This window comes from Chenopodium album, chromosome 6 (genome assembly GCF_948465745.1).
Source record: "Chenopodium album chromosome 6, dcCheAlbu1.1, whole genome shotgun sequence".
Lineage (NCBI taxonomy): Eukaryota > Viridiplantae > Streptophyta > Magnoliopsida > Caryophyllales > Amaranthaceae > Chenopodium > Chenopodium album.
In genome coordinates this window covers 23,349,113-23,376,310 of record NC_137839.1, presented here as the reverse complement: position 1 = coordinate 23,376,310, position 27,198 = coordinate 23,349,113, and the positions used below count along the sequence as shown (strand labels likewise).

Sequence of the window (27,198 nt, the reverse complement as noted above, 5' to 3'; positions counted from 1 at the left end):
ATCTATATTTAAATCTTAAAAATAAAATTAAGTACTAGATTATGTGACGGATAAAGTAATCACACTATATAATTACAATACAAAACACTTATAAAATGAGATCACTGCTTAAAAATAGAAGTTGAATTTGGTATCTCCTAAAATTCCTCATTTTGTGGCTATTTCAATGGCTTGTCTTTTACGTGTGTGGAGAAGCACTGTGAGAGAATGAGAGTCATTGATTGACATCCATTTTTTTCTCCTATTTTTTTCATCTGAAGTTAGAATGACATATATTTTAAATTATTTTTACTATAAATTTAAGATGTAGTTACCTTTTTATCTCTTTTTTCTTCATTTATTATTATGTATTTACCTATATGATTTTATATTATATACCTAAATAATGGATAAAGAGAAGAAAAAGTTTCCAATTGGACCAGAGCACTACACCTTGTTAGAGGAGATAGGTGAAGGTGTTAGTGCATTGGTTTATCGTGCTCTATGTATACTTAACAATGAGATTGTTGCCATCAAGATCCTTGACTTTGAACGTTGCAATAGCGATTTGGTAAATTTGATTGCTTCTGATCACAAATAATCAATGTTACTTTCATATGTTGTACTTTTGTAATTGATGTTGTACTTTTTTCGTTCATAATTAATCTTCCTATTGGATTTAGACAAACAAATATATTATACTTCCTCCGTTCTTTATTACTTGACCCGCTTTGACTTTTACACTATTCACCACCCCTCCTTTGACCGTCTTTTGTGAATAATATGTAAGAAAAAATATATTCATGTATGATCTTTTTGGATTCGTCTCAATAAGTACTATAACAATATATAACTTTTATAATTTTTACTTATGGAGAATTTAAGTTATTGATCGTTAAAATTTTGTATTGGCAAGCGTGATAAAAGAAACAAGTCAAGTAAAAAAGAACCGAGGAAGTAGAATAACATGAGATTATGAGATAAAAAGTTAGTGAAAGGGTCTATATAAGAGTATTTTGCAACATATATATAAAATGTATTTATTGAATTTTGCAGAAAAATATATCTAGGGAATCGCATACAATGTTCTTGGTTGATCATGCAAATGTTCTAAAATCACATTGTTCATTTGTTAATGACCATAATTTATGGGTGGTCATGCCATACATGGCTGGTGGTTCATGTCTTCATATTTTAAAGGCTGCCCATCCAGACGGGTTTGAGGAAGTAATCATAGCCACAATATTACGTGAGGTTTTGAAGGGTTTGGAATATCTCCACAGTCATGGCCACATACATCGAGATGTTAAAGTAAGTAGTTTAGCCTTTTAATAATTGTTAAATCATACTGAAGTGATATTAAACATTTTACGTTGGTTGAAATGTATATACTACCTTCGTTTTATATATTGCAACGATTAGACTTTTTTTTTTCTCTACATTATGTCAAATCGTTGCAAATAATATAAAACGGAAGTAGTAGTATACTAAAACAGACAATCCTCTATGATAAGGTGTATAAGTTAACTTGTGGTGCAACAATTTTCGCCACAGCATTGTTGAATGTATTCTTAGAACATATTAAACCTTATTACTTAATCCCACTAAAGCATTACATGTATTTCTAGTATTTAACAATTATTTGTGCTTCTTACATACACTTATATTGGTATTAGTCAAATGCCTAGACACTATCAAGAATAATTATAATTTGTATCTAGATCTTGTATTTTATTAAAGTAAAACGTATAACTTTATTTGTATGTGTGTCAGTGTGTGTATATATATATAGTATTTATTACTTTACTAATCAATAGTAACATGCCCTTTCAAAAAAATAAAAAATAAAAAACAAAAAATAATAAAATTAATAGTAACATGTGGAAAAATTGTGTAATTAAGGCCCTGTTTGATTCACCTTAAAAAAATAATATTAAGTAAAAATAATTTCAGTTCAGTAAAAATAAGTTCAGTTCAGTAAAATTAATTTCAGTTCAGTAAAAATAATTTCAGTTCAGTAAAAATAAGCTCAGTTCAGTATAATTCAGTTTTCTTAAAGAAGAATTATAATAGAAAATCAGTAAAAATAATTTCAGTTCAGTAAAATTAATTTCAGTTCAGTAAAAATAATTTCAGTTCAGTAAAATTAAGTTCAGTTCAGTAAAAATAAGTTCAGTTCAGTAAAAATAAGTTCAGTTCAGTAAAAATAATTTTAGTTCAGCAAAATTAAGGTGAATCAAACAGGCCTTAATAGCTCAAATTATCTCATATAATTATAAATACTTCATATTTTAAATGAGGAAAGTAAATATTTTTTTAACCTGAATCCTTAGATAATATTTTTTTTTTATTTTTTTATAAATCAAATGACAAGTTTTGATTCTTTTATAAACCAAATGACAAGTTTTGATTCGGGGATAATAATCTTATACTAGAAAATTTTATCCAGAAAAAAATAAAACAAACTTATCAACACTATTTCAGATTTCAAATTAATCAACACTATTTCGGATTTAACTCGGGTAAAAAACTAGCATAACGTATGATATTTTAAAGTATAAGCGCATAGATGCAAAAACACTTTCACAAGTTTTTGTTAAATTATGATTATCCTTAAAATTTAAAGTGACATGTAGCTTTGTACTTTAACCTACGTTAATTTTGAAATATAAAGTTGTATACTTGTATGAATGTTTGTTTTCTAATACCCAAACCCCTCCCTGGCGCCGGCGAACCACTTTCGCCCCACCCCCCGCCATCCCCACCCCCTTTCCCCCCTAAACCACCACCCAAAAAAACCGAAAACCCCCCAAATCGAAACCCTAGATTTCGATTTGGGGTTTTTTTATTTGGGGGGTTTTCGGTTTTTAGGATGGTGGTTTAGGGGGGAAAAGGGGTGGGGATGGTGGGGGGTGGGCAAAAGTGGTTCGCCGGCGTCGGGGAGGGGGTTTGGGCGCCGGCCGTGAAGGGAGGGGGGTTTTTCGAGGTGGGGAAGGGGTTTAAGGGGAGGGGAAACGCAGGGAGAAGAGGGATGGGGTAGGGGAGGGGTGTCAGAGGGTGGGGGGGCTGCCCTCGCCGGCAAAAATGGACCATCGGCGCTCTATAGTACAAATTTGGTGACCACCGGCGTACTATACAACAACCAATTAGAGGCTGCCACGTGGCATATTAGTCATTAATGACTAACGGTGTTAACCGCCGTTGGTCATTAAGGGCATTTGGTGACATTTTTCTTAAACTCAGGAGTATTTAGTGAATTTAAAAGTTTTGATGGGTATTTGGTGAATAAAAAAAATAACTCACAGGCATTTGGTGAAATTTCCGTTTATTTTATTGATAAATCTATGCTTCTAGGTTTATTAGGCCTTTTATTCAAATTCGCTCACGTCCATCACATGTAGATCAGGTTATACAAATTTGTATCACAAAGCGAATAGAAGCAAAATGTTATAGTATAGTTGACTTTAAAACAATAGTAACTAAGAAAGCGCACAAAAATATCTGAATTGATAGCTCTATTTGAATGGTATTTACATAGTCCATGAAAATAAAGTAGAAATAGTTAATTTGTCATTCCATTTTTTTTTTTTTTTTTTTTTTTGTTCAATAATATCAAGTAACCTACATTTTATTTAACAGGCGGGTAATATTCTCATTGGTTCACGTGGTGCTGTTAAATTGGGAGATTTAGGTGTTTCAACATGCTTATTTGACTCGGGAGACAGGCAACGAACGAGAAATACATTTGTTGGGACTCCTTGTTGGTATAAGTTTTTCCATTAAATGCACCATTTTGTATCTTGAATTATTTATCATGTTAGCGTTCTCAAACGTCATAATGTGATTACATATTCTAAATATTGAATATAACCTTTAAAGTTAATATAGACAGCAAGACATACTAAGCTAAACAAACTCATTTTATCTTATAGAGAAAAACAATTAAATTTTATATTGTTTTAATGTTTTATGGAATTTAGGACCTATTCACATCAGCTTAATTTCAGTTTAGTTCAGTTCAATTCAGCTTCAAGCAGTTCTGTTCAGCTCCTAATTTCCTTCTCTCATAAAATATTCATTTCAGCTCTATTCCATTCAGTTTAGCTCCAATTATTTTAGTTCAGTTCAATTAAGTAAATGTAAACATGTCCTTATAATAAGTATTATGATATTATATGTCAACCTTGAATTTGTGCTTAGATTTATTATACTTCCTCTTTGAGAGAATATGAGAATATTTGTCGTGCCTTTCTCATTGATCAAAAGTCAATATATAATACAAGCTTAACACTAGGTTAGAGTTAAGACTATATTAGTCATTTACAAACTAATTATATACTAGATTATTTACATAATCTAACACTCCCCCGCAGTCGAAACGGGAGAACGACGAACGCTTAGACTGTCCTGAAAATCATCAAATAAAACCTTAGGCAGACCTTTGGTGAAGATGTCTGCAATCTGGTATCGGGAAGGCACATGTAGGACACGAACTTCACCCTTTTGAACTTTCTCACGAACAAAGAGTATGTCCATTTCAATGTGTTTAGTGCGCTGATGTTGAACCGGATTACTAGAGAGATAGATGGCACTCACATTGTCACAATAAACCAATGTTGCTTTAGATATAGGACGTCGGAGCTCAAGCAATAAATTTCGAATCCAACAAGATTCAGAAACAACATTGGCAACGCCCCTGTACTCTGCCTCACAGCTAGACGTAGACAGAGTAGGTTGTCGCTTAGACGACCAAGAAATCAGATTATCACCAAGAAAAACACAGTACCCTGATGTAGAGCAGCGAGTGTCCGGACACCCACCCCAATCGACATCCGTATAAGATAGGAGAGATGAGACGGATGACTTATATAAATGTAAACCAAAATCGGGCGTACCTTGAATGTAACGAACGATGCGTTTCAACGCATTCATGTGTTCCACACGAGGGGCATGCATAAAGAGGCAAACCTGTTGCACCGCATAAGAAATGTCAGGACGAGTGAACGTCAAATATTGCAAAGCACCACACAAACGACGATAGGAGGTCGAATCATCATACGGAACCCCGGAAGTAATACTCAGTTTCCCTTTGGTGTCGACCGGAGTAGGGGATGGTTTGTAATTAGACATGCGTGCTTTGTCAATGATATCTAGAGCATATTTCTTCTTAGACAAAAATAAACCATTATTATTTCGGGTTACAGCAATACCCAAGAAATAGCTCAATGGTCCCAAGTCCTTCATAGCAAATTAAGAGCTAAGTTGTGTAATCACATGACGGCGAAGAGCCTCTGAAGAAGCAGTAAGAACAATGTCATCAACATAGAGAAGAATGTAAGCGGTATCATTACCATGGTGATAAATGAACAAGGAGTTATCAGATTTGCTGTGAACAAAGCCAATAGTAGCCACAAAGTCTGCAAATCGTTGATACCAAGCGCGGGGCGCCTGTTTCAAACCATAGAGAGATTTCTAAAGAAGGAAAACATGATCTAGACGAGAAGGATCCTTGAACCCAAGAGGTTGATACATGTAAACCGTTTCATTTAAATTACCATGTAAGAAAGCGTTCTTCACATCCAATTGATGAATAGACCAGGACTTAGCCAAAGCAAGACTAAGAACAACACGAATAGTTGCCGGTTTAACAACCGGACTAAAAGTTTCATCACAATCAATCCCTTCCCTTTGAGTCTTACCATCACCAACAAGCCAAGCCTTGTGCCTCTCGAAAGAACCATCAGACTTTGTTTTATGTCTAAAAATCCACAAAGATCGAATAATATTTTTATTCGATGGGCGAGGAACCAATTTCCAAGTACCATAATCAATAAGAGCATCAAATTCTTCCTGCATAGCAATTTTCCAATTATGGTCACGAAGGGCATGAACCGGTTTCTTTGGAATAGGGGATATGGAGGTAGAAGTGTGATTAGCTTGATGGTTGTATTTTGGATTGGGCTTGACAATGCCATGTTTGCTACGAGTAGCCATAGAATGAGATGGTGTTGGAGTGGAAGAGGAATGTGAGGTGATTGAGACAGATGGAAATAATTCACGAGGAATGGGAAGCTCGGTCTCGCTAGACTGAACATCCCCCACACTAGCACCCGCGTTTAACCCAGCGGGGCTGACAGGAGGTGGTAAGAAACCACATTGCCGAGTGCTAGGGGGAGCGTCATGCAATGGAGAGAGTGAGCTGGGAGTGTGATGCTGAGAGGAGGGGGTAGGAGAGTGAGGCAAACCCCCGCAAGCTGCCTGCAGGGTAGGCTGGCTGTGCGAGGACTGCCCAGCAGCGAGAGGGGCAGCAGCATCCTCTGTCGAGCCATCGGGCGCTGGAAACCCAGCTGGCTGAGCAGTGGCAGGTGCTTGCTCTACCCTCCCCGCACCAGCGTTTGCTGGCTGTGTGTTATGGGTGAAGTAGTTGCAAGCATCTGTCCTTGAGATGCTATGAGTTGCTGCACCGAGGGATGATAATACTCGCCCAAAAAATGATAAGTGTGCGTTTGTGGAGAATGGATTTTGGAGAAAGGAAAAACCGACTCATCAAACCACACATGCCTAGCAACAAGTATTTTTCGACTCGACATATCATAACATTTATATCCCCTATGATTTGAAGGAAATCCTAAGAAAACACATGGAGTTGATCAAGCTTGAAGTTTGTGTATTTTGGAAGAAGAGAAAAGAGGATAACACAAACAACCAAACACTCTAAGATGGGAATAGTCGGGATTCTTTTGATAAAGAATTTGAGTCGGTGATTTGTAACCAAGAATTTTTGTGGGCAAAATATTATGGAGATAAGTAGCCATCTCCAAAGCATAGTGCCAAAATGAAGGAGGCAAAGATGCATGACATAGAAGAGTACGAACAATGTTGTTGATCGTTTTTATTTTTCTCTCGGCCTTACCATTTTGAGGAGAAGTATATGGACAAGAGATACGAAACGTCATGCCATTTTGATGACAAAACTTAGTGAAAGAGTCATTGTCGAATTCACGACCATTGTCACATTGAAAAGCTTTTATTTCTCTCTCAAATTGGTTTTTAATATATGTTCTCACACGATTGAATAAATTATAGACTTGAGACTTAGACGAGATCGGAAAAGTCCATAGAAAATTCGTGTAATTGTCAAGAAATAGAACATAATATTTGTGGCCAAGAGTACTAAGAACAGGAGAGGTCCATAAGTCACTATGAACAAGATCAAATGGCATAGTAGTATGAGACTCGGAATCATAAAAAAGGCAATTTTATTAATTTTCCCAATGGGCAAGAATGACAAACATGTTTCTTAGCCTTATTACAATTGATAAGATTGCTACTACGCAAAGAACTTAAAATTACATTGCCCGGTTGACCTAATCGGGAATGCCATACACTAGGAGAGATAAACTGCAAAAGCTAACGAAATAGAGGTTGAAAGGAGTTGACGATCGGTGAAGAAAGGGTAAAGATCGCCACTGCTATTACATCTCACTATTTTGCTCCCCGTCTGCAAGTCCTTCACAGAAAACCCAAAAGGATCAAAATCAATAGACACATTGTTATCAATAGTGAAATTTCTAACTGAGATGAGATTTTTGACAAGTTTGAGAACATGGAGGACATTTTTGAGTTGAAGTGTGTTTTGATTTAAGGAATCGTGACCATAACCGTGAATAGGAATTTTGCTACCATTACCAACAATAATAGAATTATTATTATTTTTGCTCAAATTGAAATATGACGATAAATTACCTTGAGAGTTCGTCATATGAGATGTAGCTCCGGTGTCCATGTAGTAGTTCGGGTCGGTAAGAGACATAGTATGCATCGCTTGCTCGATGTTAGTCGGCACATATTCCGAACTAGAAGACTGAGTGGTCATGAAGTAGGCTTGAGGAGGCCTAGGCCCAAGAAGACCGGGCTGCTGGTGCTGTGGCTGACTCAGCCTGGCTGCTGCCCACTGAGCTGGCCCAGGACCTTGTGCTGGGTACGGACAAGGAGGGGTTGCCCACGGCCCCTGCTACCAATAAGTCCACGAGGGAGGGAACATCCACCCCCCTGCTGCGGCGGCTGTGGCGGCTGGTTGTTTCGGCCAGTAGAACCACCACCGCCTTTGCCCTTGCTACCACCACCCTTACTTTTGTTATTTTTCCGGCCACCATTTTTTGCATTGTTCCCACGAGAACCACCAGAATTGTGGGAGTTTGCAGCCTGATTTTTAGAAGCCGAAACAGAGGAGTGAGCCATATGCGCCTCCTCGAAAGACTCGGATTGAAGGTCAGTAGCATTGCTTTGTTCTTCCAGTTCCAACATGGAACGCAAAGCATCAAAAGAAGGAAAAGGGGTGAGATGACGAACAGAAGTGCGGAAAGGTTTGTAATCCTCCGATAAACCCTTCAAAAGCTGTAACGCCATACGGTTGTCAGAGACTTGATCTCCGACATTCCTTAAATTATCATCAAGAGATTTGAGATGGGTGCAATAAGCCTTCACACCAGCAAAATGTTCAAGCTTGGTATTTGTGAATTCAGCATCCAATTACAATGCCCTAGCAGACTTATTATTGAGGAAAAAAAATTTCAATCGATTCCAAGCGTCAATAGCCTTGTCATCGGGATCGATAATAGTATTAAGAAGGTCAGTAGAAATGGTATTGTATATCCATTGACGAACTATGTCATCGAGACGCTGCCATTGAGTTTTGTCAGAAATTTCAGGAGCCTTGCCCTTGTCATCAACAATGGGAATGATATGGTCTATGACTAAGTTCGTGCGGCAATGGAGTTGAAAAAAAGTCGACCAAACATTGAATTGTTTGCCATCATAATCAAGCGTGATAGGGATGCAGGTCTTGATATTAGGGACGAGGGTCGCAGGATGAGGTTTCTGATCAGCCATTGGAGGAAAAGCAGAACCGAAAAAAAATTTAAAGAAGAAGAGGAAGAAGAGCGGAAGAGAGTTAGGGTTTCAGATCGAAAAACCTAAGCTCTTGATACCATGAGAGAATATGAGAATATTTTCCGTGCCTTTCTCATTGATCAAAAGTCAATATATAATACAAGCTTAACACTAGGTTAGAGTTAAGGCTATATTAGTCATTTACAAACTAATTATATACTAAATTATTTACATAATCTAACACTCTTCACTTCGAATATTTTCTTCTTTTTAACTATAATCGTGACTTAGCATGACTCATTATAAATTTTGTTTTATTCATTATCAAAAAATATAACTTTTCCTTTTTTTTGTTCCCTCTTGTAGAGCTCATTTAATTTCGAACTCCTTCACTGTCATGAATTAGATAGAGTAATGTTAGGTTTGAGGAACTAGAAATGGAGGAAAGTTAGGCATTTACAAATGCATAACAAGGGGTATTCATGTAATTATACATATGTACAAACGAATGCATATTCTGGTATCATTGGTTGATAAAATGGTACCACTGAATGTACAGTGATACTATATATGCACATAATGGTATTATATATGCAGTCAGTTGTACAAAATTTATGCATAAATAGTACCACTGAGGATTCAATGGTACCATATAAACTTTCAGTGGAACAATTAACATGTGGTCCCCCATAACGTGATACAATCCGACCAAAAAATAGGTGGAGTCCACATACATACCTCTCTCTTCCTATCTCTCTCCTCTTTTCTCTGTCTATCATGTGTTTTAATAATATTTTAATCAATGTTATGCATTTACAAATACCTAACTTTCCTCCCTTTAAAATTCCTCGTTAGGTTTAATACCTCAATTCTTTTTTTGTTCTACCCACTTACCGTTCATTGGTTCAAACTAAATAAAAAAAATAAAATAAAAAAAATTAAAAAAAAAAAAACATTGATTGTTCATTGGTACATTTGTACAAATATAAAATTATTACATGTGATCATTTTAGCATTGTTTCAATGTGTAATTTTAAAATATTAAATTTTCATAAGTTGCCTTAGGACGTATTAAAAGATAGATTTGATCAAACATGCACTTATCACACAAAATACAAGTGAGCAGAAATATTTTATTTTTGAGCGAGTAATAAATAAAGTAAACAAAAGCCACAAGGAATTGCATAATTTGATCAAAGAGATTGGTCAACAACTAGGGGATTCATGATATTTTCTTAACTTTAAATGGTGGAAGAAACAATAGAGCTACAAGCAATCTTCTTAAAAAAGCTAAATTTATTGATCAACCTGTGATTTTTTTATTTTTTTATTTTTTTATTTTTTATTTTTTTTTTATGCCATAATGATCCTTATTTTAATTATATAATCCAATTCAATGAGTGAGGTGTGTCTCCTTAAAAATAAAATAATACCTGTTTGACCTTATTTTAATAATGGAAAAAATCAATATTCATACAAAAAGAATTTTATAAAATGATTGTTTTTTTTAAAAACTATAGACATAATTCCTTATTGCAATTATTAATATAGAAGCAAATAAATAACATCTTCAAATTCCCTTTCAAAAAAAAAAAAAATAAAGTAAAATAAAATAAAATAAAAAACATCTTAAAATACGATTCTCCATAAATAATTGAAAAAAAAAATCATATTTTTTTTAAAATGGTGCTAATTAAGTGAACATATATTCATCCATGTCTCTTTGATTTTTTATTTTGAACTTTTAAATTTGTTAAGTCTTTTAATCATTTACATAAATTTTTTTTATCTATCATTTTTTAATGACTAGGGTATTTTAACAAATAATCTATAGGAAATTTTGTGCAGAACTACCCTAAAGATAGGGTTAAATTAACATTTTTCGTCCAATTAAGACGTTATCAGAGCTCATTTTTTTTACTTTTGCCACCCAATTAACTCTCCCAATTTGTATAAAGGTTTTAATCCACTTTAATTAACCTAATTAGGGTTCTAATCATAATCCATTTTAGGGTTCATGAGGGTAGTATTATTTGGGGATTTTAATTTCTAAGGTTTGGAGGTTTAATTGAATTGGGGTTTTTGCTTATTTTAGCATTAATTGGCCATTGTAATTGAAAAAAGTGAAAAATTTGATCAAAATAACGTTTTAATTGGACGAAAAAGGTTAGTGGGTAGTGCTACCCAAAATTTTCCAAACTTACAGGTAGTTCTAAACAAATAAAAATAATATGGGTAGTTGTTCACAAATGACCCTATCTTTAGGGTAGTTCTACACAAAATTTCCTAATCTATAACAATTACCAACTTATTTCTTGCATTAAAAAAATTCACACACGCATTTTGTGCATAATGAACTACTTATACTCTATTTTATTCCTATGGAAAGATGTATTAGTCTTAATGACTATCCATGAAATATAGGAAAAATGACAAATTAAGGAGAAGAAATAGAATAGAATAGGATGGGTTGTTTATTATTCATCAATAGGTAGAGTATTTATACAAAACCTAAACTTTAGTAATATCTTAAAGTATAATAAACCTAAATGTATTATTCTCCTAATAAGATCAATACGGAAAATATATCACACATATATTTTCCGATATTATCTCTAACACCCTCCCGCAATCGTAACGGCAGTTACACGAACGTTGCGATTGGAAATTCTTCAAATTGGTGAAGTCGAGATGCACACTCTTGTGATGTCGCCTTCAATTTTTGTTTCTTCTTTTTCAACGATGAGAACGTTCATCTTTTCGAACTCATCAGTCATCAATCAATAGGAACGTCATTCTTTTCGAACCTGCAAATATAACAATTTTTGTTTTTCTAGAGTAAAACCGAGCTCAATCAAATATTGGTTTTCAGAGTAAACCACACTCAAATCTTTTACTGGTCTGTCAGAGTAAACCACACTCAAATCTCTTAGTCTTTTAAGAGTACGTAGACCACACTCATATCAAAAAGAGCAAAATCATGCTCGAATCAAGTCACAAACCTTGTCTCACGGAACAAGGAGAACCAAATATATCTTGTCTCACGACACAAGATAGTCATTTTATTTTTTTATTTTTGGTGAAAACCTCATGTATGCCGCCCCCAATATTCGTCCGGGAGGATCCACACCATGACACACACCAGCAACTTAATCTCAATCTTTAAATTATTAACCACGCATGATGTAATGTATACATCAAGTCATCAACTCAAAGTCTGCACCAACACTAACTTGCACAGCGGAATAAACTATGTGAAAAAAAAAATGGTGATTTTTGCTAAAGGATCATCCCACCGGTGGGTTTAATTTCTAACCCACCGGTAGGGGGAAATTTTTTTATGGACGGTCCCAAAATTTACATATGGAACTTTAAAATACTAGAAAATAGCGACTTCTCTTGTTTCCGAACGCACGAGTACTAATGGGAATTGTCAAATGAAAACAAGCAAAAATAAAATTAATTTATATTTAAAAGATGATGAAGGTAAAAATAGTTGAAGACATCAAACACTCAATCAAACTGTTTTTATACTACTAAATACAAAACAAATACATGGCAAGTAAGAGATTTAATCGAGTGATCGTGCAAATGAAGAATGCAAAGGGAAGAAATTATTATATTCGAGAGCAAATTTTAAAACTCATAAACCTAAGCTAGATCTCACCATGGTTAGTTAATAAGAGAAATAAAAACCAAAATGCAATAGAATATATTGCTTTTAATCATTATTCACAAGTCATATTAAAAGCAATATGCAATCATGCTCAATATAAGGGTGTACAATCCCCTTACAACAAATAACATGTCACCTTCATCCAATCAATTTAATCATAAAATCATATCTAATCCCCTCTTAATTAACTCAATAATGTGTGATTAAGCTTCATTAATCCCCTTAACTAAATGTATAATTGCTAAGCATAGTGAATTTTAAAGCAATTAGAGAGCTAGATATATAACATGATCATTAAAATTGAATTAAACATGAAATTAAACTAATCAAATATCTAAAGCTACAATTAATTTCTAACCATACTTATGATGAAACAATTAATACTAATGATGAACTAAAAGTAAGCCAAATTTAATTGAAAGAAAGATAATTTTACTCAAACTCGAAGGAAAATGAACTTGTATTACATTAAATTATTGAAAGGATTAATTATTTCTACAATTTCTCTTTCTAATCAAGCTAAAAATAAAATTATAATTTTTGATAATTGAAAAACAAAATAAAGAAGTATATATATACTACAAGGAAAATTAAAAGAAACTAGAGATATTATCTAAAAAAACCCAGTCTAGAGCGCCCATGATGAAAATATGCACACCCTCAATGAGATGGATAAGACCTGTAGGGATAGGGTTGCGCGTCCAATCACAAATTGGGCACTTGCGCTCAAAAGTAGTGGGCCCATTTGAAAGATGCAATGAGACCGCTCAAAATTGTTAATGTGCACGCTCTCATTGATCAAGCAAAACTTCCTCATTGAGCATAAAAGACTTAAATTTACAGAATCTTTCAATTGCTAATAGCAGTGGAAATAACAACATAATGTGTATTTATGTAACTTTTCATGATACATAGAGGTCAGCACAATTAGCACTCATGACCATATTCACATTGTTAATAGAAGTGGAAAGAAATTATAAGGGAATAAAAGTATTGATGTTATTTGTCTCAGGATGGCACCAGAAGTCATGGAACAACACAATGGATATGATTTCAAGTAAGTACTTTTTTCTATAGTTATTGTAATTTTACTACAACTTTGCTACACAATGAAATTATCATTAGAATCAATTATCATATTTTATAGAGCTGATATATGGTCCTTCGGCATAACTGCTTTAGAGCTAGCTCATGGGCATGCTCCCTTCTCAAAATATCCTCCAATGAAGGTAATATAATCATAAAATTATGAAATTAATGTATATTTTTATTCTTAACTTGATTATAGATTATTTTTATTATAGACTAACAATTATTTTACACAGGTCTTACTTATGACCATACAATATGCACCTCCTACTCTTAATTATGAAAGGGATAAGAAGTTCTCTAAGGTATTTATGATCCTCATTATATATTGATAGAACTAATTAAACCTTCCTTCATTATTATTTAATGAAACATGTGTATTTTTAATCTTGGAAAATTTACCACAACCTACCTGAAGATAAGCAATTTTGTTAACAACTAACCATTTTTTATTTGTGGATGACTACTCCTAAGATGCCTAAAGTAAGTTTATATAGCACTACCCACTAATGAATTTCGTCCAATTGAGCCATTTGTAGGGCCTATACCTACGTTTTCCCACCCAATTAATGCTCTTCCCACTTATTTAAAGTATTATTGTTATTCTTCCCCTCCCCCCCCCCCCCCCTCCAAATTTATCCAACATACAAAAATTCGAACAATTAAACTCAATTTCTTACCAAATCAGGTAATGTTTATTTTAAGCTATTTGTTGTAATCGTGGTCTATTTAATTAGTTTAGGGGTTTTAATTAACATCAATTATCATAATTAGGAATTCAATTTAGGGTTTATGGCTTCAATTTAGTTTGGGGATTTTAATATCTAGGGTTTAGGGTTTGAATTAATGAATTAGGAGTTTTGAATTTTTTTTTTTTGGGTTTTAGGTTTGAATTCAATTGTGCTTTAATTAATAAGTAGGAAAGAGAGAGACTTTGCATGAGAAGAAAGAAGAGAAATTTTTGGTGAAGGGGAAAGCATTTTCTTCTCTAAGATTCACTTAGGTCAAATAAAAATGGTGAAAGCTTAAAAGAGAAGGAAAATGGAGGAAAAGTTAATGAAAGAGGATAAAGATAGTTGGGAAGGGAGTTAATTAGGTGGGAAAACGTAGGTGTGGGCTCTACAATTGTCTTAATTGGAAGAAATCCATTTGTGTGTAGTGCTAGACAAACTTTAGGTACCTTAGGGGTAGTTGTTAACAAATTAAAAAATAAAATGGGTATTTGTACACAAAATTGTCCATCTTTAAGTAGTTTCTGACAACATTTCCCTTAATATTTAATAATTTATAAGTAAATTTAAAAAATAAAAAAATTGATTAATAAAAGTACTCTTTTGTGCTTTATTTAACATGATTACATTTTTTATTCAGTCATTTAAGCAAATGATTGCTAGTTGTTTGGTTAAAGATCCAGCAAAGAGACCTACGGTTAAGAAGTTGATAAAGCATGCATTCTTTAAACAAGCTAGATCAAATGAGTACATCACACGAACGCTTTTGGATGGTTTGCCATCTCTTGGAGATCGAATAAAAGCACTGAAGGTTCACTACTTACCTTTACTTTTAATGTTTATTACTATATATACTTTATATACTAATTGCTGTTCTTACTTAATGATGATTTTCTCACCCAAAAATAGGGATTAACTACAAAACCAATTGGCGGAGAGATAATAAATTATTTATTATTGATTGATCTTATTTATATTCTATTAACAGAGGAAAGAAGAAGATATGCTTGCCGAAAAGAAAATGGCTTATGGTGAGAAAGAGGAACTCTCTCAGGTATAATATATATTTTTATATATGTGATTTATATTACTGATGTTATGGTCATAAGAGACAATATATATGGTTTGAATTTTGATTAATTGAAGAACATTTTTAACTTGAAAGTAAAATATAACAAAATATTAATGAATTTTGGTGTAAGCTCAAGTTAAAACTAATTTAATTGTTTAGTGATACCAGATTTAATTGTTTAGTGATACCAGATAACGCATGTGATGCGCACGCTATATCTAGCAATGTCCATTGAGCTCTTTTTGTTTGAGCTTATGCCACTAATTCAGTTGTTGCCAATAATAATGAGGGAAAATATGTAAACAAATATTTTTATCGATAATAAATGTTAAAGGGTATAATTTTCTAAACACTATGTCCGCAAACTATTCTTAATTGTTTAAAAAAAATAGGAAACTAACATTAATAAGGGTAATTAAGTGAATAAACATGTTAAAGGGTATAATTTTCTAAACATTATTTATAAGAGTAATCTCAAATGTTAAAAGGTAGGAATTGATAAGTAAGTTATCATAATAGTTTTATGTATAGTACATTAGTACTCCTTTCAAGATGGAATTTCTATCAATTATACCGAGAGTACTTGGTCTTATGGTAAGGAACTAAGGATTGCATTTCACAACTTGAGGTTATAAGATCAATCCCCACTCACTTCAAGATGAGGATTCTTATACCCCCCTCAGCTCCCAGCTACGAGAGGGATTCACCCATAAATCCAAACTCGACTGATTCGTGCCAAAATATAGTGTTATAAAATGCCTTCGCCTTACCTATGAGAAAAAAAAAAAAAAAAAAAAAAAAAAAAAAAAACTTATCATTTATAGTTAAATTATTTCAATCTAAATAATACTCACCTAACACAAATATTGATATAGTTACCTTACAATATTGGGGTTATATGTGGCTCTTTCATTTGCAGAGTGAATACAAAAGAGGCATTAGCACTTGGAATTTTAATTTAGAAGATGTGAAAGCTCAAGCAGCCCTGGTACCTTTTTATACTCAATGCAAGAATGTAGCTTCATTTTTTGAGTTTTGTCATGCATCTTTCTGAAAAAAAAAAAAAATGGTAATGCGCATATATGTATTCTTATGTAATAACCTTGTACATACTCCCTGCATATATTTTAATGTTTAAATTTGGGATCTTGTAAACATTCAAAACATGATATAACCTCTAAATTAATTTTACCCCCTACTATAATTCATGCTTTCAACATTAATTTTTTTTAAAAAAATTTTACCGCCAACAATTTTCTGAAAGATTAAAATTGACCATCTCTTTGCTCAAAGCCTCTTGCATTAAGTCACTTATGGCCCGGCCACTCCATACTTTTCCTTATTCTTTTTCCTTCTAATGATTTTCTCTCCTCTATTCATTAATTAATCTATCTCAAATTTGAGCCAAAAATCTAAAATCGAAAAATGAAAATGAACTATAATTAGGGTTTCAAAAATAAATTCTCCTTGCTTCAATACGCAATTTCAATCGAGCAAAAATGTATGTATTGTTGTTTAATGCTTTTGACTACTTTAATTGGGGGTTAATAGGAAATTAGGTTTTTGAAATCAAATTGGGGATTTGATTTTAGTGAGACATTCAAGGAAATTAACTCGAATAAATTTCGTGAATTACACGTTATGATTAACAAAATTATAGCTGTCGGTGATGACATGATTAATTTACCATAATCAATAATAAAAACCCTAATTTACCTAGATTTTTGTCCGATATGCATAGGTTTGAAAGCGATAGGTTTCCAAAGCTTGATATCCCTCCAATATTGTTTTTGTTGTTCATCTTTGGTCCCCTATGTTTTCTTTTATACTTTATCTAACAGGTTGAAATCAATTACATACTACTAAAAGCGAATCTTAAGACACACTTGTCAACGTATTATCAAAAAATTTCCCGCCAAAAGTACCTTCTAAATAAATTATTGTTACTTAAGGAAAAAATAAATTATATCTAAATTATGACATAATTGTGTTTGTTTTATACTATAAAATATAAATCTTTTCCTAAAAGATTAAACTATCCATTATAAGTTTATAACTATTACATGTTTTTAAAATATTTTCTCTTGCATGCTTTTATTTTTAATATACTCTATATTTTTTAATACTCAAGTCATTATATTAAAAAATTTATAATAAAATAGTCAAAAATATTTAACAACCGTGCATTGCACGGGATTTAACCTAGTTTCAAATAAAATAGAAACGAGGAGTTGATTGAGGTTGTTAGAACTATTATGAAATTACACATTGAATTGATAGAGATTGAGGGGGAAAAAAATGGGAATCTAAATTGCTGGAAAATTTTTGGTGGATTAGCATCACTAGAAGGAATTAAAGAAGAATAAATCGAGAGAAAAAGCAGGGGAAAAAAGAAAAAGATAAAAAGGGATTGACGAATTTAAAGGGCGTTTAGGCAGAAAACTTGTTGGGCCCATAAGCAAATCCATATGTGAGTGAAAGTGTTATCCCACATTAAAGAGTGTAGAAAGTGTTGGAAAGTGTATCCCACTTTGAAAATAAGAAATTTGTGTCCACTTTATAAGGCTAAGGGGCTACTCCCCTTATTGCCATATGGTTTTAAGATGGAGGCTCCTTGGTCGTGTAAAGTGGACACTCGTAATGGGTGCGGCCTAGACCCGTTTACCAAACTAGTATTTAAACCCAAGGTTTTGAACAATTATTGGTGGTAAAATAAAAAATATATATTTTTTTATTTGAGGAAGTGGAAATGGAGGAATGTTATGCATTTGTAAGTACATAACATTGATTAAAATATTGTAAAAATACATGATAGGGAGAGAAAAGAAGAGAGAGATAGGAAGAGAGAGGTCTACAGGTAGACCCCACCTATTTTTGGTCGGATTGTATCACGTGATGGGGGATCACATGCTGATTATTCCACTGAAAGTTTATATAGTATCATTGGATTCTCAGTGGTACTATTTATGTATAAATTTAGTACAACTGAATGCATATATAATACCATTATGTGTATATAAAGGATCACTGTATATTCAGTGGTACCATTTGATCATCCAATGATACCAGAATATGCATTCGTTTGTACATATGTATAATTACATGAATACCCCTTGTTATGCATTTCTACATGCCTAACATTCCTCCCTTTAAAATTCCTCTTTTTTCTATTCTATTCAAAAAATATATTGTGGATGGTAGTCATTAAAACATGAGGAAAATTGAAAGAAACAAAGGAAGCAGTATTTATTTATTGATTTTTATTTTAGTTCAAATGAACCACAATGAGTATAAAGTATTATAAACCTTGTGACACATTGTACACAAATTCTCTTTTAATCACGAAGCCAAAACCTCATAGGTTGTTACCTGTTTGCAGAATTTATATTTTAGATGAGACAATGTGCGAGATCACTCATGGTGTCCCTATTAAAAAAAATAACCAAAAGCAGCTAATGGTTTCTGTATTTCAAAGAAAGAACCAAAATCCATAACTAAATGAAAAGAAAGAATAAATAGTAGTATTATTTACAAAGCTAGTATAATACTATAATGCATATTATAAAATATATTGAATCTAAAAATAAATTTTTCATAATGTGTGATATATTATGTAGATCCAAGATGATGACAATTTTGATAAAGACAATGGAGCTGTAGTTGGTAGCTCTACAAATAATCATCCACAAAGTTTGGATAATATTTACGTAAGTACCTTTATAATATATGTGTGTTTGTGTGCATGTATAACGTCATATGTATTATTTTTCATTTAAATACTAAAAATGCATTGTTTGATGCAGGAGGATAGCGAATCATCTAATAACCAAACTTCCAAGTATATCTTTTAATTTAAATAAAGCAACATATTTATAGCTGTGTAAAAAATAAAAAATAAAAAGTCTCATTTCACTTAAGGTTTTTTTTTGAGAAACTACCTAATAAAATTTAAATTTTGTGAGAAACTACCTAATAAAAAAGATGTAAGAAACTACCTAATAAAAATAGGTACTTCATTACAACATTTTTTTTTTAATACATAGCATCTTATAAAATCTGAGTTTTATTAAATAGTTTTTGACAAAAAAATCCTTCACCTAATAAACTTTTTTTATATATAAGTTTTACCTATTTATATTTATAATAATTTTGTATCAATCAAACTTCGCTACCCTAATTTACAAATAATTTATCTTTAATAATTCAAACTTTATCATCTTTAATTTTTATTTCGACATCCTAACTACTTATGCGAAAGGTGAATGAGACTTTTTTATGAAAATTTTGTCAAATGGATGCCGGGGGTATAAAATCTTAATAACAACTTGCTACTTCAACGTCTTAAATAATTCTTTTCTGTGGGTTGTACTTTCAGAACAAATTGTCAGAACTCTGACGATGATTTAGGCATTGCTAGTCCAGAAAATGCTAAAGTTGCATCACAATGTAATTCTCCTCGTCCAACAGAGAACATCGAAAGAAATATGGGCGAATCATCAAACAATTTAGGTGAAGTATCAAGTAATGAAGGCATGCGAAAAATGGTAGAAAAATGTTCATTACCTTTGCATAGTAGAAGGGCAAGCTCATCAGCATGTACTTATACATTAGATATACCAACCAAGACAACTATGAGAGTTGAAAGGTTATATTCTTAACTAATATCTCTTAGATTAAAAGGTCTTGTATATTTGAACTTTTGAATATATATTTTGAATAATGCTTCATTCGTATATTTAGGTAAGTTAAAAACCTTGTAATATGTGAGTAAATTGTGCATGTATACAACTAATAAGCTTTAGTGGAAATGGTAGAGAGCTCACCTTATGATATTGAGATTATAAGTTTGATCATAACCCTCCCTTCTCTTAACTAAGTGATTCTTGGCGAATAGCATTTTCAAGCATTGTAGCTCTTCTACCTAGCTCATCAAAAAGAAATTACTCCCTCCGTTTTAAAATGATATTCTGTTTCCGTAAATCAATGTAAGTTTTGACCCATCTTTGACAACAAATATCTTTAATCACAAACTAGCAAAAAATTATAGAAGTAGGATATTACTAATGTACTCACCAAGACAAAACAAACAAGATCTCACATGACTATATTTGTTATTATAAATTGAGAGAAATTTAGAAGATTCTCTCTTATTTTTTAAAAATTAAAGATTCCAAACATATCATTGTGGAACGGAGGGAGTACTTAATATTCCATACTCTTCTTGTACTTTGTTAATATTTGAATTATTCTTGAATTTTCTTCATTATTAGATCTATATAAAGGGGTTAAAAGGAAAGTCTAAATGACTCATTTTAAAAATAATCAAAATGATTTTTGATACAATAATAAAGTGTAATGTAATTGATTTGTGTCTTCATTTCGTTTTTTTTGCAAACATTTATCCGATTCTCTTTTTTGTTGAGGTGAAGTTATTTGTTTCATTTAGATACACTTGCTAAGGAGAATTTTATGGTGAAATTATGTTGAGAAACATATGAAATAAATCATGACAATAATTGTTGAGCCAAAATGTGCTAATGAAAAAATAATAAAACAAAACATAAAAAATCTCATGTTTGTTTATTTTTCTTATAATGTTTATAAAAGATTGTTTAATTATATTATTTTATTGCAGTTTCAAATCACCTAAACATCATGAACGTGTACTCACCAATGAAAGTACAACGTGTTCACAAGGGGATGAATCAACTCCAAGAACTTTCCTACCTTCACCAGGCATGTATCTATACTTTATGTTACCAATAAATTTTATTAAATTATCAATAAATGTTTAATCATTTTATGCAAGTATTTAGTGACAAGTAATGTCGATGAAATGGAAGAAAGGGTTATTCAAATAAAAGGGCGTTTTCAAGTAACTAAAGGTGACCATGAAAAGGTACCCTATAATATTTAATATACTGCCTCCGGTCTAAATTACTCGCATATTTGGGGTATTATTTGTGAGATATAAAATATTCCAAAGTTGCGAGTAATTTGGACGGGAGGTAATATATTTTATTTGTCACTTTTCATTATTTTACATTACATTATACATATTTTACTATACGTGTTGATATAAAACACCTTTGAAGGTTGTGCAAATATATGTGGGGTGCGAGGTTGAGGTAATGGAGTAATGACATCGCTCTCATCTCGTATCCTTGAGGTCTAGGGATCAAGTCTCAAAAGACTCATTTTGAGGAATTTTCCTTATTTCTCCCCCTCAAATGAGCCCCCTCCTTCTTACCACCAATATATATGTGTGTGTACTTATAATCCTATATATAGTTTTTTTCTTTTTTGAAGAAAAAATACAAACTTATCTAAAGAAATAAAATAAGAAAAATTAGCATCTACATATAGATCAATGTTTACATAGTCAGTAATTTGATGGCTTGTATCTGCAACATAATCTGCTGCACGATTAGCTTCTTGATACACTTGTTTTGATCAACTGCTTTTTGCTATGTGTAATACTTTATTTCTTGACAAAAATCCAATATAATTTAACATTATATAATTGTACATAATGCTTCTCATAGTCTATGACCTATCAATTTTTAAATAAACTGTTGACTCCACAAAATTATAGCACATACATCTTATTATATTAAAGTAACTTAAATAACCTAAAATTATATGTCTTTCAAATTTTAATGCTAAAAAAATAAAGGTAGTTATAATTTGGTGTATTAAACATACATTGCTCATATCTAAACTTTAAATGCCTTCAAAAGTTTAGGGTCTATTTGACGTCATTATGGCTTTCTATTTTTCAAAATATACGTAATATATTGAATCAAAAATTGGTAAAACTTATTAAAATCATGACAAAAAAGTAGAAACAAATTTTTCTTGTTTCTTGTTTTGAATTTTTTTTTTGTTTAAAAAAAAACAAAAACAATACCAAACAAGCCTTTAATTAATCACAAGCACACAATAATGTAACATATTTTTAAAGCTAAACTATATTTTACTGGGTCTATAAAAAAAATACATATTTTCTTCATCCCATAATATTCTCACTGCTATTTGCACCATCTTTAAGACATACCTTTGACTATTGATATCTTTAATTGAATATTAACAAAAATTATTAAAAAAAAAAAAAACTATTACCATAAAAGTATATATTGAGACAAATATAACAATATCTCAAATATCCATAATATTTTGTACATGTCAATGAAAATTATTGGTCAGATTTTTCAAAGTTTAACCATTACAAAAATACAAACTATATTATAAGATGAAGGAAAATACACTTTATTAATCTCAACTATTGCCGATTTACTTCTAACAATCCCAACTAAGGTTTATTTTTTAACAATCCTAACTATGCCCTTAGTTTTCCTCCAACAGTCCCAACCGGTCAACAAAAAGTCAACAACCTATTATAACAGGTACCATGACATGTGTCAACACATGATTAGTCCAACATTTTAAAAAAATTAAAAATTAAAAATTAAAAGCAAAAAAAAAAAACCTTAAAAATTCCCAACTACCTTCTCCACCACAAAACCCTAGTTGACTGCCTAACATCGCCGACGGAAGCTCAACGGCCACCACCCTTACCCACCGGACATCGCCGACATAATCTCAACTAACAACCCTAGCTGGCCCAATCCTGACCCCCGAAACCACCTACCCAGCCACCCTGATGGACTTTCGTTGGAATTGTTGGTGGTTTTGGGAATCGGGGTGGCTGGGAAGATGGTTTTGGGGGTCGAGGATAGGTCACCTATGGTCGTAAAGTTGAAATCAGCTGGTTTCAGTGGTTAGTGGGGACGTGTGGCTATTTTCCGGTGAGTTTGGGTGGTTTCGCGGTGTGGGGTTAGGGTGTTGTGGTGGTTAGTGGAGAAGGTGGCTGGGTGGTTTTGGGGGTTGAGAGGACCTGTCGGCCATTTTCGGGGTGGGGGAAGGTGGCGGGAAACCACCCATTCTCTGATATATAGTATTATTTTTGTTTTTCATTTATTTACGCTATTAACTATTGTATCTATAATTCTATGTCATCAATTTTTTTTATGTATGTTAATTGTATCAGAGAAGAATTCTAATAGAACAAAAGTATCATCATTTGTTTTAATTATAGTGAAGTGTCTTATAATTATAAAAAGAGATATATATGTGTGTAGGTTATTATTCCAACTCCTACAATGGCTTTACCTTCTCCTAGAAGTGAAAGATTAGCAAATCATTCGAATTGTTTGTTTTCACTACTACAATTTATTCTACAAGCCAACGCCACTCAAAGGGTATGGTTTATGCACAAAGCATATTATGCCACATTTTAATGGTTTAATTGCTAATTATAAATATTCTCATTTTGCTCAAAATATATAGGAAAACCTTTTTGGTATGGTGAAACAAATTTCATCCTTTTTAGTTAATGGTAATTATATTTCTTTCTCTTCTGAATAAAAAAATATATAAATCATAGTAAGAATGTAATGCTCAAATCGCTTTGCTTATTTTTCAGAAAATTGCAACGGCAATGGAGGATGTACTCATGCTAGTATTGTAGCCATTGAAAAATCTTTGGTAAGAATAATAAAGTTTTTTAAAAAATGCACTTTTCAATTTATTTTAATGATGTATACGTAAAAAGTTAAACTCATACAAAAAGCTTTAGATAAGGTTAAAAGCAACAATAAATCATGTCGAGTATTCAGTATAAGATCATGTTTGGTATATCTAATGTTTTTAAATGGTGAAAATAGACCTGATTAATCATTTTCATTACCAGTTGTTTGGTATGAGAATAAGTCATAGGGTTGAAGGGATTTAGGTATTCTAAGTGGAATGTCATGAATCATGCATATTGACACGAACCTAAAACAAGATCACATGCATAACACACAAGAATCACATAATAATATCTTTGAAGCACAATCTTCACGTAGCAAGTTGATTGACAATTAGGGAGAGAATAGAGCTCCAAGCGTTGTTCCTGTACTTAGTCCACGAGATTGGAATGAGCCGTTCACCAATATTAAATTGGTTAAGTGAAGGGGAAACACCACGATCACAATCTTTATGGACAACCGGCAACACCACGAACACCATTACTATCAATGACACACAATCAACACAAGGAAGGGAGAAAGTTGTAAGAGAGGAGAGAATTTGAGAGGTTTGGTTTTGTGTTTGCTAACTCGGGTTCAACTAACAAAAAAATTGTTCATTTAAAAACCCTAGGCACCTAGTCTAGTTATAATCTATTTATAATCTTATTATAAGTAGATTAGGTTAGAGATCCCAAACCCCTTAATCTACTCCATATGGTCGGCCACCTAGGGGAGAAGGCCCATCACGGTCTTTTCTTCTAACGCTCAATCTAGGTCCTTTGTGTGACCTTATAGGAACCGTTCAATTTGGCTTTAAAATATTTTACTAGCCCAAATATCATTAATACTTCTAGCTGTGATATAACGACAACCCAAAAAAAACAAAATTAATTATCTCCATAATTTGATCCATTATACATCATTGATACTTCTAGCTGTAATATAACGACGACAAAAAAACAAACTTAATTATCTCCATAATTTGATCCATTATATATCTAGCAATTACACATGACAAATACATAAATCCTTCAAGGGTAACAAACTTCATTTTATTATTACCACCCAATTTTCGCCTCTCGCAACCCTATGGTAATAATATTATTTACTTCTTTTTTTTTTTTTTGAGGAAGCATTATTTACTTCCTTAATACTTAGATATAAGAGATTATTTTAATTACGTATACAATGCAACCAATTATGATAATTCTTAATGTTGTTCTAAAATTTCCTTTCATATTTATTTGATATTATTTCTTGTAGGATTTTTTTAATAATTTTATAATAAAGAAAAACATAGTATACTCATGATAAGTGTTTATGTTTTAATAGCTTGAAATTAGTCAAAACAAAGAGAAGGAACTACATCAAGAGATTACAATGCTTCAATTGAGGTATGTGCATTGAGCTTTAAATATTAGCTGGTGTACCATGGATTTATAAATAATTTTAATCCTTAAATTCTTATTTAACTAATTTTCAGGATAGATCGTATTGAAGAAGAGCTCCAAAAATCTAAAACCAACAGTTAACTTTCCTACCAATAATTGTTAGAATTATTAGAGTACAAAAGAAAGAGAATTAAGCTTTGTTATCAAACATAAATTGTTGTATTGGGAAAACTATGATTTGGTTATTTTTGGGTTTAAGATTAATTTTTTCTCTTTCTTGATGAATGCAATTTCCTAGAGTAATGTATGAATTAATAGACAATTAATTTTGGCTATTAAAATTTACATACATGCATGTCCGTTCTCTGCCCTTTTAGATGTTTTTATCTTGATTTATATTTATGAACTTAATATGCTAGTATTAGGGCATGTTCTTATTTATTTAATTTCAGTTCACTTTAGTTAAGTTCAACTCCAATCAGTTCAGTTCAGTTCAATTCAGCTCCTAATTTCCATCTCTCATAAAATATTCAGTTCAGTTCAGTTCAGTTTAGCTCCAATGAGTTCAATTCAGTTCAGTTCAGCTCCAATCAGTTCAGTCCATTTCAGTTCAGCTCAGTTCAGTAAATGTGAATAGGCCCTTAGTGAAAGTATTGTATACTCTTTCCGTCCCTAAATTACATTTCTACTTCTAGGGATGGAGGGAATAATTGTTATCTAATATTTAATTTAAATTTCTTTTGTGCATTGATTAATATGAATTGTAAGGCTCTTTTCACTTCACATTAAAAAAATAAAATTCAGTAAATATAATTTCAGTTCAGTATAAATAATTTCAGTTCAGTAAAAACAATTCCATTTTAGCAAACATAAGGTGAACTGAACGAGGCCTAACAGTAGTTAGCTATACATATAATGCATGTACTCTATATTTAATACAAATTATTGGCATAATATACATATAGAGTTCCATAACAACCAATAATTAGATCCCTAATTTCAACTATTAACAAAGGATAAATTTCTCACTGATTTTTCATGGGGGGGTCAAGGCATCAACTAGTGTTTAGGGTTATGGTTTCGTTCTCCAATTGTAAAGATGATAATTAGACATAAGAATAAGCTATACTTGATGGATACTAAAATCGAAAATTATTGTGTAGAACGGACTCATGTGAGTCCGTTCTATTAATCGGCCCGCGCTCGGCCTGTCTACTTAAAGTTCAGCCCGCGCGCGGCCCGAACTTTAAATATCCATAATTTTTTTCTAAAAAAATCAAAATCAAATCCAACGTTCCGCCTTTCTCCTTCTTCTACTTACCCACGTTTTCTGCATTTTCACTCCAATTTCACTCTATTTTCGTCAGTTACACTCCATTACTGTCGAATTAACTCCATTTTCTCGAATAATTCGCATCACTACTTCATTTTAACAACCTAAGCATGATTTCTACATAATAATATCAATAAAAACCATTAAAGCACTTACTTGGATGCCTCGTACCTCTTTCTAATAACAAAATACACACGTTAGTAACTTCAAGGAAAATATAAACAACAATTTAATTAAATAATAATTGAAAGAGAGTTTGGGACCAAACCTTCAGAAATTAAAACCTTTCACGTCTAGGGCGAAGGCAACTTCGAATAAAGCTAGGTGTATCTAAGTCTCGTGAATGCGGAATTTTGTAAAAAGATGGTAGGTTTAGAAAAGAGAAAAAAGCTTAGAGAGAAATTGATGATTGTAGATGATAGATTGTAGATGAATAAAAACGGAATTTTCAGGAGGCTATTT

At 32.3% G+C, this 27,198-nt stretch overlaps 1 protein-coding gene across 1 annotated transcript; it reads left to right on the top strand.

The window, feature by feature from the left end:
- The first annotated feature begins 385 nt into the window (after positions 1-385).
- Positions 386-25,693, top strand: LOC145634753 (uncharacterized). The gene is made up of 19 exons (XM_081686140.1): positions 386-550; positions 1,036-1,290; positions 3,619-3,743; positions 13,560-13,604; positions 13,695-13,776; positions 13,873-13,941; positions 15,008-15,178; positions 15,356-15,421; positions 16,359-16,427; positions 19,057-19,146; positions 19,243-19,277; positions 19,815-20,084; positions 21,075-21,175; positions 21,256-21,338; positions 23,581-23,700; positions 23,789-23,837; positions 23,925-23,986; positions 25,345-25,406; positions 25,496-25,693. The coding sequence occupies exons 1-19, from the start codon at positions 386-388 to the stop codon at positions 25,542-25,544; spliced, it is 1,968 nt and encodes a 655-aa protein (XP_081542266.1). The 3' UTR covers positions 25,545-25,693.
- Positions 25,694-27,198: the final 1,505 nt, after the last annotated feature.